General features: G+C 32.6%; 1 protein-coding gene across 3 annotated transcripts in view; it reads right to left on the bottom strand.

Moving 5' to 3' along the window:
* LOC106459079 (whirlin-like) overlaps positions 1-13,472 on the bottom strand; it is a 128,644-nt gene that overhangs the window by 40,553 nt on the left and 74,619 nt on the right. For 2 of the 3 annotated variants that reach the window (XM_022385491.1, XM_022385492.1), the window contains exons 8-10: positions 13,048-13,143; positions 12,212-12,405; positions 10,053-10,326 (exon numbers count right to left, since the gene is read on the bottom strand). In XM_022385491.1, coding sequence (XP_022241199.1) covers positions 10,053-10,326; positions 12,212-12,405; positions 13,048-13,143 — 564 coding nt within the window. The remainder of the gene's footprint in view (positions 1-10,052; positions 10,327-12,211; positions 12,406-13,047; positions 13,144-13,472) is intronic. The other variant, XM_022385493.1, reaches the window with a different exon arrangement.

The raw sequence follows: 13,472 nt of genomic DNA, 5'->3' as shown, positions 1-13,472 counted from the left end.
AAAATACGCAAAATAGAAATTAGTTGGGAATAATAATGAAATTGAGGTACGAATTATATGATTTCCTATAAGTTATTATATTCGATTAGTGCGGCTCTTTTAAAGAACACATTAACCGCACTAATCGAGGGATTCCTGTACTTCAAATGAACGAAATGAGGCTTTATTTTAATTCGGCAATGTTTTGGCAAAAGAAAAAGATGTTTCGTTTTACATCATATAAGGATTTACCTGAAACAAGCTTTGTCGAGTTACCCGTAATCTCTAAACCAGTATCTGATAAAAGTCTGTGTGTTTATGTCCATTTATAGCTGGTGAACCGCCTCACCGATTATCACTAAACCTTACATGTATCTTAAGACGCCTATGTTTTCCTCTTGAGTTGTTGAGGGGTACGTTAGCTAGTTAGTACTCATTATTTGGGCTGAGTTGGAGATGTTATTCACCATAAGAATCATACAATATAATAAATGCATAATAAATAACATGTAGAAGGGTTTACCTGAATATGTGGTTTGTAATGTTATTTTTTGAAATTTTGTCGGATTTAATGGGTTACATTGAACTTAGGTTAAAAAAACATCACAGAAGTTTATCATTGTTGTTATTAGATGAGGGATGACTTTTATGCATCTTACATTTTCTCATGTTTCTAATCCCTATTTGTTTTTGCAGTAGGAACTTATGAAGGATGTATCTAAAACAGTAACTTAAAACATATAATCTACGTTAGTTCCAAAATGTCCAACACTAACTCCAAAATTGAGTTCAACAATAAAGAATTTAAGGATAATAATTGGGAATTTTCTACGTACTTCTGATGTAATGCCACGAGACTTTATCCTTGAAAATGGTGAAGTACGTTCAACAATAAAGAATTTAAGGATAATAATTGGGAATTTTCTACGTACTTCTGATGTAATGCCATGAGATTCTATCCTTGAAAATGGTGAAGTACGTTCAACAATAAAGAATTTAAGGATAATAATTGGGAATTTTCTACGTACTTCTGATGGTAATGCCATGAGATTCTATCCTTTAAAAGGGTTACAACAGATAATTATAACAAAATTAGCGATCACAAAAAGCTTTTTTTTTAACTTTGCGCAAGGCTACTCGAGGGCTATCTCCGCTAGCCGGCCATAATTTTGAAGTAGTAAACAAGAGAGATGGCAGCTAGTCAACACCACCCACCACCAATTCTTGTGCTACTCTGTTATGAACGAATAGTGGATTGGCCGTCATATTATAATGCTCTCACTGCTGAAAGGACGAGCATGTTCCGTCACGGGATTCGAACTCGCGATCTTTAGATTTTAAAGCCCTAAGCTATGTCAGGTTTAGGAGGCCCCATACGATATAAAAATTGAAATGGGGTCAGTTTTTCTTTTTTAGAAGCGGCTAAGAGGCCCCATAGCATTAGCTGTAGCTTGGTTAGCTTATGTTTTAATCTGACCCTAGCCCTAATCAATCGTAAAAAGAAATATTATAATGTAACTTCTATGATATATGCAACTCAGTCACTGAATATTTCGAATAAAAAATAAATATGCATAAAATCATAGTTTTTATTGATAGTGAACTCTCGACAAAAAGACAGTATCATTGGATTAAATTGTGGAACTTCAAAACAATACAGGTATATGTTCTAACATGTAAATATCATGGTTAACCACGTGACAGACGCAACAGAACTGTTCTTGTGCTAAACGAAAAAATTAGATATGTATAAAGCGAGAGGTTAATAGAGTAAAGATTCTGCTAAATACAAAATTAGGGACAATTTTAATATCTAGCTTTCTTACTGTTTTCGAATGCTTCGAATACAATATGCTGATAACACATTGTTATGTCATTTCCGGCATACAGTCAGTAGTAATACTAGAGAATAGTTCCTAATGTCTTTGAAAGCACTTTCATAAAAAAAACAGACTCGATATTTAACTCGATATGTTTATCTTAGGGGTTCATTAACCCAGTTAAAAATAGGATTTTCATGTTCGTTTACTTTATAGTAACGTTTAACGTGATTGTTGTTTAAACTTTTAACTACCGTGTTTCTAAAGTACAGAACTCTCTTGAGCATAGTTTATGCTCTCAGTTTAAATAGCGATCATTTCTATGTACTGTTCTCAAATTTTCTTATAAAACAAAAGAAGCTTTCTTGATTAACCCCAATAAAGAAACAACTTAAAACACTAACGAAATTTAGATTACAAATTCAAAACAGACACAAAACAAACGCAATCATAAAACTTTTTGAACTAAATGGCCTAAATATAGCGTGATGTTCTTGCAAAAGGTGTATTTTGGAAAAAATACACTTTTTATATTGATATACATTTTTAAAATTTTAAAATATTCTGAATAATATTTTATGCTTTTTACTAGTATTAATATTGGTTACTGAACAGATGTAATATATATATATATTCCTCAACATTCTATAATTTATATTAGGGTATTTTATAATGATTTAAAAAACATGGTAATGCATATACGCATGATATGAAAATTGACAAGAATTAACAATAACAGCAGAATAAATGAATTTATGGAAAAGTTATGATATTAATAAAATAAAAACTCTTCATTCGGACTAAGCAAAACATATTAAGATAGGCAATGCGAAAAAGTATATTTTACTATTTTGAACACGCAGGTGTCAGTGAAATTACCAATTACCATTTTTATATTTTTTATAATTAACAGAAAAAAAATGTAACATGACGAGTAAAAAAAACAAACAATTTTTTAAATCTGAAATATATATATATATATATAATATTATATATATAATTCAGTATTGCATTATTTTATAGCTATGATGATCTGCCGATATAAAAGTTCGCTGTTCTGAACAGATGAAATCCAAGTCCTTTTTAAGGTATGAATTACATCAGTATTTATTAATATCAACCTTTGTTCAAGGTCACATTTTTTCATTCACGTTTTCTTCTTTCACTTTGGCTGTAGAATTTCTTAATTGCAAAGGTAAAAAAACAAATAATTTTAAGAATTCTTAATGTTTCTTTCCTTGTCTTTACCCTCCTTCTTTATATTGTCTGTTTCTGTCTGTGGGGTTGAAGATTTATCAGTGGGAGACTCAGGTGCACGGTTCGTTCCCCGAGCAGTTATCCCTTTGTTTGATCCTTCCGAAAGAAGCTTTGGTCTCGGTATTCGCATCATTTGTACATCCAGCCACGTCTCCATCGTTTCCACTTCAATAAATATGCAAAGAAATTACTGTTTTTACACGGGTACGAATCGTCTTCTAGTCTTTGTGGGTTGTGTGTTGAGATGATAGATATTTGTTTTTGTTAGATCTTCTCAACAAGAAGACACTGACGATGTCAACACAGAAGTTTCTAGTTCAATAATGTTGTTATAGATATTGTATTAACGTTTAAGAAGCCACTAGTTTTTGAAGTGTGATAGAGCTAATCCTTTGGAGTACAGCTACGTTCAAACTCACAGAATACGACACTATTGCTCGACTTAGTTCTAACCAACAAACTACTAAGACGTTAGTAAACGGTACCTGAATTGGCGCCGAAACACGTACTGCATAATTCCAACTGTCGTTTTGTTGTGGTTCGTGCTGAAATGCAAAATTTTCGAATAATATTACACTGACGGAACACTCACTACATAATACGTAAATAATTAACGAGTCGGGTACAGACCGCAATACACGCTGTAGCTGGCTTTTCACTTATCAGTAACGGCAAAGTTTGGTTTCTGGGTAGCCAATCACTTAAGCATCACCAGACGTCTGTTTCTAAGAGATTATACGTCCTCTAAATTCTTGAGTAGGCCTAACCTTAACTTCCAGCATAGAACTCTTCAAGATAATGGAGAAAAGTAAATGAATACGTACAACAATAATTCACTCAGCCACCCCTTGACTACAATATCTTATCTTACTCTTAGTATTAAACCGTTCTCTTGACGACCAGTCTGTACACACCTTGGTTTTATTCAGTACAAAAAAACAGACATTGCGTAACCAGTTATCACCAACACCTTCAGTATCCACGTAACACCAAAATGTTCACAAACCGTAGCTATCACAGCTTTTGTTGGCAATGAAAAGCGGTTGTCGAACTTATTCCGCGCTTAGCCCTGCCTCCTCTTGCACACCGGATCTGCCCACCTATTGCGGGTCAGCCGCTCACATTCCCTTCACAGGCTCGAACAGTCGTGACCACCTTCTACCACTAGCACCAGTCCATGTACAAAACCGCGCTAGAAATAGTCCTCACGTACTATTGCACGCACTACAACGCACGTCAAAAACGAAATAACCTTAAGACTTTATTAATATATTATTCAAGAAAATAAAGCAACATACAAAAGAATTACAAGTGCAAAAACAGTTTCCACACTAACACAATTATGTGTTCTTTGATATAATTTTTTTTTATTACATGAAGAATCCTAACGTTTCTACATAGCCTATTACATACTGTTCTTTATTTTACATTACGTAACTGCCTTTCCACCTCTATATCGTTAATATGTCTATACAATCATGCATTTAAAAACTACTGAACTAACTGAAAAACCATTAAAATTCAACTCAGATATACATCTATTCCGGACTCAGGATGGCCCAAGTAATTAGCGTTCTCTGACTGTGAATCCTAAGAATGTAGGTTTGCGTCCCTTTCCTTTGCCGAGAAACAAAATCGCGCTCCGCATTTTGGAGTCGTGAGTTAAAGTTCTTAAACTTCTCCTTTTAAATATAAAAACAAGAACTATAACATTATCAATCCTACGATATAATGCTGCTAAACTTTCGTTAACACAAGTTACTGAAAATCTCAAATTGCGTAGAATATTTTATTTATTTCTTTTTCATATTCCATTTGTTTATCACACATACAGGTGATGAAACTGCTTTTATCCGTATAGCTTTATACATAGAGTGCCTTGCCAAAGTTTTCACCCCCCCCCGTATGCTGGTAATCAATTTTCGTTATTTTCTTGTGAAAGACATAACTCAAATGGCCAAAAATGTTTATTATATTAATCTCAGACCAGTTTCTAAAGATTACAAAGAACAAAAGGTGCATTGTTACCAAATTTAGTGATCTAACAACAACAAAAAAATCTTGGAAACACGTTGCAAAAGTCAACAAATCTGGTTTTGCATGCCATCTATGCTGCCATACATCTGACTCACGTTGAACGATACGCTCTTGCCAAAGTGCCTAAACCTTTGCCCGGAATAAAAATTCTAAGGTTGAAAGCAAGCCTTGACTGAAAGCTGGACCTTTGTTTAGGTTTATGTCTTTGTATGCCTTATGTTCATTCACTGAATAATAAGTAAACTGGTGGATTTATGAACCTCAATAACAGCTTTGTTATAAGCTGTGAGAACTGGAACATCAAAATATCACAGGTAGCAAAATAATTTTTCTTGATGAACTTCTGCGATACCCATTACCACATTTCAAATTCCTACTAATATTTATCAACACAAAGTTTCTTCAAATAGTATTATCACTTTCTTTTTATTTTTTATTCTGAGAAGCAACACATTAAATGACCAAGTAAAAGTTACTGAGTTAAGATTTTGATGACCATGCTTTATGCAAGACAGTCATGGAAGACTAGTATACAAGTTTTACCCTAGGTTTATTTTTACGACGACTTTATTTTGTTTTCAAAACGAGGTTTTATTTCTAAGTTAACAAATTTCAAACTAAGTTTTACGCGAAACGAGTCTATGGAAAAGAGGATGTGTAATTATTTTTGTTTGTTTGTTGGTATAGTTATAGAATAGACTATCTGTGTCGTGTTCACTATAGGAATCGAACCCTAAATTCAACGTTATAAGCTTTCTGATTTACAAATGAGCCACGGGGGATGATGCATTTTTTATATGAGATGCATTCCCATCAACGGTCAAATTTGCTAAGCCTTGTGATTGTCAGCTTAAATTACATTTACTGGAACTGATTCAGTTCGTGAAGTTGAATTATTTTTAGTTTAAATTTTAGATATATTCACCACGGTTTTATGTGTCGTGATGTGATACACAGTGGTTGATCACAAGTTAGATCTGTTTCTCTATGCCAGTTTAAACGCTACTGATTAAAAATCAACTTAGTATTTTAAGCTGGAAAAACTTGCAGTTTACATGTATATGTATTTCCTGTGGTTTTGTGTATAGTTATAAAGCACATGGTACTGGTCTACTTATCAAAGTATCGATTTAGGGTAATTGAGCTCTTGTCATTTCCACTCGCTAAAGTATCTTCATTGTTTGTCCTTGTGGTTAGGATAAACCAGCTATATTTGTATTAGCACAGATTCCTTATTCTGTCTTTGCTTTGTAACTACTTTGCTTGCGAAATGTATGAAACAACAAAACTTTAATAGCTACAAGTGTGGTAAAATTAAATATCCTCTGTATTCTAAAACATTTTTATCTTTGTTTTATATTTATTTTTCTTACACCTTGTACGTGTATGTAATGAATTACAGCCTGTTTACCATATCTGTTCTATCATTGCAATAGGCAACGCAGTTTGTCAATAAAGCTGTTACACTCTGTTTACCTATGTTTGTTCATAGCTCCAAGCTGAAGTTAATAATTTTCTTAACCTCTCACTATACAGCTGTGATGTTAGTACTTCAGATAATTCCCTACCCAACTCTACAATGTAGTTTGTTTAGACTTTAAACCCGACATACTTAAGATAACCCGCATGTTTTACCTCAACCAATGGCTAGTATAGTATCACTTGTAATGATTAAAATAACATGGTACACTGGCTATACCCCTTCCTCCTACGTACTAATATTAACAACTGCTTAATTGCTAAAAGCTAACGAAAACAGTTGATATTAGGGGGTTAAAGCAAACTACTGCGATTGACTTGCAGTTTCTGATTATCTCAGATTCTGATACCTTCTTGTAACTTTGTATGAATTTCATTATTTGATACTTGTTCTTCAAACGCAGTTTTGAAACGTGTATTGTCGCGTTCTAGTAAATTAGCTATTTTTGTACAAAAGTGGAGCTCTAGTGATTGGTAAGAGCCGACATTTCTACATTTTTCATAATATAAAAGAAATAAACTAAATTTGAAGATGTAATAACGAAATTGAAAAATTGTAAATATCAAGATATTCACACGGACTAAACTTCATATCATTCAATGGAGAAATAATACAACCGAAAACACATACCTTGAATTCCGCAAAGGTTTGACAGTACCATTACGTTGCATGACTAGGTATAGCCCCAGATTTTATAAACAGTTTGCCAAAAGGACCAGAAAAATAACACGTAACTTAAAGTTCTCATTTACTTTACGCGGTATTATGTCTATATATATGTTGGATTCGCCTCTAATATTAAAACAAATTCAGGTTACTGCGTGACTTTGTGTTACACACACTTAAGTACTTTATTATTTTGAAGCTAGAAGAAATAATTACTGTTATCTATCTTATATCTGTTGTTACATAAACATATAAAGCATCTAATAGAAGTTGTTTTTGTTTGGTTTTTGATATATTGAAAGTACGGAATATTCTTATCAGTAACAAGTAAGCACATTTCCAAAAATAAAAGATGGAATTCAGAAGAAAAAGAAAAAAATATCTATATAACCTTAGGGCACAAGAGAAGTTTAGAAGACCTAAAACAGTCAGGTTAATGCACTCAAAACACTTCAGACTGGTGTAAGTCACGTGGGACTGGTGTAGGTCACGTGGGACTGGTGTAGGTCACATTTGCCCTTTTATTTTATAGTAATAAAACGTGCAAAAAAAGGGGAAATATCGGCTCTAGCTGCAGTGGTGGCGAGTTTGTTTTTTACGATTGTTAAAAATGCAAATACATAAAGTAGGTTATTCAATATAATATATATTATACTAAAACGAAATGTCACAATACTTACATAATTTATTTACTTATAAGACATATAATTGTAAAAATCACGTATTTATAAACCATGTTCATTTAATACCCAACGTGTTTATTTCATATCAAAATGTTTATTTGATATATTCTATGCTTACTTAATATCATTACACCGCGACTGCTGTAATACGAAACTGATCGATACGTTAAGTGTGTTTAAACTCACTGTAATATACCTTGTATTAATAATGATTAAGATACTGGTTGCTAAGTGCTGCAAAAATGTATTTCAACTAATTTTAATAGGACTATCATTGATAACGAATGCAGGTAAACAACATGTTACGTATAACTTATCTCTGTGTCAGTTATAAAGGTCAATAGATAGGTTGCTACGTGCTGAATATTCTTCGAAGAGTGCGCTAACTTTTTACGTACAATATACAAAGTGTTTCGGGTGGAAATCGTTTGTCATAATAACCATTTTTTATGCTAATGGTCTTCAAACTTTACGAAACAATCACGTTTTTCTGTACAAATGGCACCAAAACTTTCGTGATTACGCCTCAAAAAACAATAATGAAAATTTAAGCCTATTGGCCATCGTTAATATTGTTATACACATTGGTGTTTGTAGTTCCAATATCGTTTCATGAATCCATTATTAGATTAGTTGAACTAGTCATATAACAGTGTAGAGATACATATAAGTAGATACTGATTTTAGCAAGTTTCAAAGCTGTGATATATCATACTTCGGTTAGCAACTCCTTCTTAAAACCGAAAGATGTACTAGCAGTAATTAATCATTACCATCTACTTCCTGTTGCAGATCAAAGACAGCCACCTGAATGTCTTTGTTAAGAAGTTCCTTAAACCAAAGAATAACAAGAGGTTTACTACAGTTGGATTTTATTTCGTTAAGAAGTTAATCAAACCGGAGATTAACGAGAAGTTTACTAAAGTTGGACTTTACATCGTAAGAAGTTAATCAAACCGGAGATTAACGAGAGATTTACTAAAGTTGGACTTTACATCGTTAAGAGGTTCATCAAACCGGAAATTAACGAGAGGTTAACTACAGTTGGATTTTACTTCGTTAAGAAGTTAATCAAACCGGAGATTAACGAGAGGTTTACTAAAGTTGGACTTTACATCGTTAAGAGGTTCATCAAACCGGAAATTAACGAGAGGTTAACTACAGTTGGATTTTACTTCGTTAAAAAGTTAATCAAACCGGAGATTAACGAGAGGTTTACTAAAGTTGGACTTTACATCGTTAAGAAGTTCACCAAACCGGAAATTAACGAAATGTTTACTGAAGTTAGATTTCACATTAAAGTTTTGTTGTTGATGAATCATGTAAAGAATTAAAACCACTGACGCTATACTTATTCAAAGATCAACCACGTTTTGTATATGCACGTACTTAAATTCAAATGTGTGTGTACTATTACAATTACATCTCTATATTTTCCCGAATATAATCACACTGGTATATATTGTAAAGTTTTAAGATAACGACAAATGTTTTGAGTGTTTTCTATAGCAGACAACTAATGTATTCAAGTGCTTTGTAAGCAATAATACCTTTTTTATTTCACTATTCTAGTTACTGTGTTACTTTGTTTGACAAATCTAGGTTAATAGTAGTACATTTAGGTCTAAGTTAAATGTATTAAATAGCATCCTAGTGACGCGTTAGTAAAACTAAGATCAAAAGTTCTGTAACAGCGATGGTTTTCCTACTAATTATCCGATGCAATATGTCATCAACATAAGGTTTAGTACTCTTATCACTTTAAATTACATAATCCTTGTTACGGTAATTACTCATCTTAATTTCTAATTATAATAATACGTCTTTTAATCTGCCCTATGATAAACTGTTTTTGACAAGATTTAAAATAAATAACTAACATAAGCAATAACTTCACAGTTAGGTAGACCCAAAGTTCATAATTTTGTATCAAGTATTTCTTGCAAGTTTTTCAAGCTGTTGAGCTTGGATGTAGTAAGCTTTACGAAAACATGTTTATTTAAGCTAATGAATTTCATAATCCATAATTTCTAACGTGTGACTAACAGGATCCATCTCACCTTTCAAAGCACCACTCAGTTTCGAATATTCTGATAACCAGATTATGATGAAATTACAAACATACGTTACCTCAGGCTTATCATTCTCGTGAGTTTCCAACAGCTCACTTCCAAGGCTCCATCTTCTCTCTTCTGTTACACGGCTGGAGACTCGACGTTCTTCAGGGTTGACTCCTTCGCCTCCACTACTGTGTCTCCTGAGAGTGAGTCGGCGAAGAAGTGTCGCAGGGTTGGTCCCCTTTGTGTCACTTTTGAGGGAGTGACGGGGAAGGAGTCTTGAGTATTTCCATAGACCAAACTTGCGGTGATTATCTGACACCTGAAGCCTAGAACTATGTACGCTCCTTATTAGAACAACAAAAACAAACGTTAAGGATTATTACAGGTCTGGTTCTAGCTTGTAAAATAATTTGATTGGAAAAACAACATGAAAAATTAGTAAGTAAACGAAGAAAGTAATGTTGAATATAGATTCTGGTGTCTTTTCGAATACTTTCCCATACTAAGTAAGATCGAAGTTTCTAGGAGTATGGAGAAAGCAATGGGAAAAAAGGCTACAATGTATAATTATAATTTTCACGCTCTCCTTTTTCGATTTTCCAATTTGAAATAAATGAACGATAGAAGCTCAAAAAATATTGATATCAAAACTAAAACGAAAATTCTACTCTCGTGTAGACAACTCTGTTACCAGAAGTTAAATCTACCGTAAAAAAAACAATCATAAAGCGTTGTGAAACTAAACGTGAAATCAATGTTTTACATAATATATAACCCTCCCAGTGGCACTGCGGCATGGCTGTGGACTTACAACGGTAGAAATCGGGTTTCGATACCCATGGTGGACAGAGCACAGATAGCCCATTGTGTAGTTTTGTGCTTAATTGCAAACAAATATAATATATTAAATCTTACTACGTAATTTTTCTACAGATGATACTACTATCTGTCTGTATATATACCTTCGTCACCTAATAATTAATGTAATAAAGTCTAATATTAATTTAACAAGATTGAGATATCTCTAAGAATTGTAAAAGTATCTTATTCAAATATTTTTCATAATTTTCAATTTATTTTCCAAATCAAGAAACGTAAGTTTTTCAAAACTTTTTAAAGATTAGTCATGAAAATCACGTAAAATACCACGTTTATTATTCGTTGTAGGATTTGAAAATTCAAGTCTTTGCTAAAGTCTTTTTTATGCAGTTTAGCTGTAACTGGTGCTTTAAGGGCAATATTGACACCGTAAACGCTTTTTGCTCTTGTTTTTGGTGAGAAAATTGGTATTCACATTATTAACTATGGAAATTGAACACCTCTATTAACACTAGAAGATATAAGAAAAACTTTTCTCGTATTGTGATACGATTCACCAAGTTGTCTTTTTTTTATTTATAAATTATACACATGTCGTACTCTCAATTATTTTAGTTTGTACTATCACAGCTTTACCTGGCATCTAGAAACTAGTAATATTTTAAGGTAAGGTCTGCTATTTATGAAACAACGAATCACTAGATGGCGAAGCTTTTAATATTATAGTTTTGTCTTACATAAACATTAATAATTTGTCAGCAAAACAACTTAATATTTAAATATTTAATCTTCTAGGCTCAAAATATTCAGTAAACCCATAAAATTATTCTTTGTACAAGCTACCTCTGTTTAAAGACGGACTATATATATATATATATATATACATAGGGTTACAAAAACATAGGAAGATATATACATAGGGTTACAAAAACATGGGAAGATATATTAAAGGTATTAAGGTAATTCATTTATAACGACCATATTCCGATTAAAAATTATAAATATAAGTTATAGCGCTAAAATGCATAAGATTTTCTTTCCAGTTCCCGCATTATAACTGCATGATAAAAATATAAATATGTACATACAGCTCAATACGTGAGAATATCTTCCGCATGCATACCCAGTGTGTTTCGTATGGTTGATTGTTTTTGCTAGTAGATGGCACCACCAATTTTAAGGCCCTGTGGGAAGCATGTGTACAGCTGTGTATATATTTTTTACCGCCAAAAAATAACAGTCGAGTAAAGAGAGAGCACTGGAGAGTAATGCAGATACTATTTCACAAGACAAGTTCCATTTCTTAAGCAGCAAGTTTATTACGAGCCAAGCACAAGAAATTTAGTGAGTTAGCAAGTTTTCCCAAGGAGTAGACAAGAGCATAGATTCTCTTACACTATAGGTTCTTACCTTGCACTCTTAGACATTCCATACATAGACATATTTCCATTGACCACATCTACATCGCTATCTTGACTCGATGTGCCACCATTTTTGGCAGGTGGCTCCTCCTTGTGAGGTGTTAGATGATCTGGGACAGTGAGGCGATGATGGTGAGAAACATTCATTTTTCGAAAGCTTCCACGCGGTGAATGAGCCTCTTTCTATGGGTAAAAACCAATATTTCTCTTTTTACTACAATACAAGATTAGTCTCAAACCAAATATTTCTTTAATAATTTAAGTTACTTTATATTATAACGTAGTAAAACAATAAATAATTTGCAATACGAATATAAAATTTAATGATACCAATTTCACTTTCTCTACAGTTTTTATTGATGCTATTATCAATATATTTTTTTGAAACATTGCAATAACTGCACTTGAAGAAGAGTTGCGATTATGAAGGATACAAATAAAGTATATTTATTTAAACTAACTATGACTTGTTTATTCTGACAACGACCAACTAAAAAACTTTTACCAGAACTGAACACTGACATAAAAGTTAAGCTCTATTTCAGTACACCATGATGCTTTTTTTATTAATAACGACGCCACCTACCGAGGGCGATGTCAACAATGTTTGGAAATTTTCTGACTGGTCTGTTGCTTGTTTAACAACTTCCTTACTCTAAAACACGCAAAAATCACAACAAGAAGAATAAATTAGGAATATTGAAGTTTACAGTTAAATTTTTATAAATTAAATGAAATTGTATTTCATTTATCAACTCTAATATCGTTATCTACTAACATGCCAAGTAGCAAATAACCTAATTTAACTTTAGCATATTTACTAACCTTTATAGTTTGTATTTCACGTTTGTATATCAGGTCATCAAATTTATCCAGGTCTTCTCGTCTTACAATTCCTCGGATATGAGTCATCAATAGATACTGAGCAGAGAAAAAAAATCCATCAAAATCGAAAGAAAGTTATCATTTATTTCTATTTTTTGAATTTTGTTTAGTTTTGACAATTCCAAAATAGTCAGACATCATTCAAAGTGATTTCGTAAGTTATAAAACTTTAAAATCACACTACTTGCAAATTAGGTTTACTTAAAATACTATATCCACAACAGTATATATCTAAGCACCCCTAGTGAAATTTTCATTGGTGGAATTGAATTAGCCTACTTCGTCTGTGAAAAAAAATAAAAACTTGGTGATTATCCATTATATCTCGTTTTATTGCTAAAACTTAAAAAATAACAAATTGAGAT

The sequence above is a fragment of the Limulus polyphemus genome, unplaced genomic scaffold (genome assembly GCF_000517525.1).
Source record: "Limulus polyphemus unplaced genomic scaffold, Limulus_polyphemus-2.1.2 Scaffold555, whole genome shotgun sequence".
NCBI lineage: Eukaryota > Metazoa > Arthropoda > Merostomata > Xiphosura > Limulidae > Limulus > Limulus polyphemus.
The sequence above is the reverse complement of the archived record's forward strand: the minus strand, read 5'-3'. Positions and strand labels throughout refer to the sequence as shown.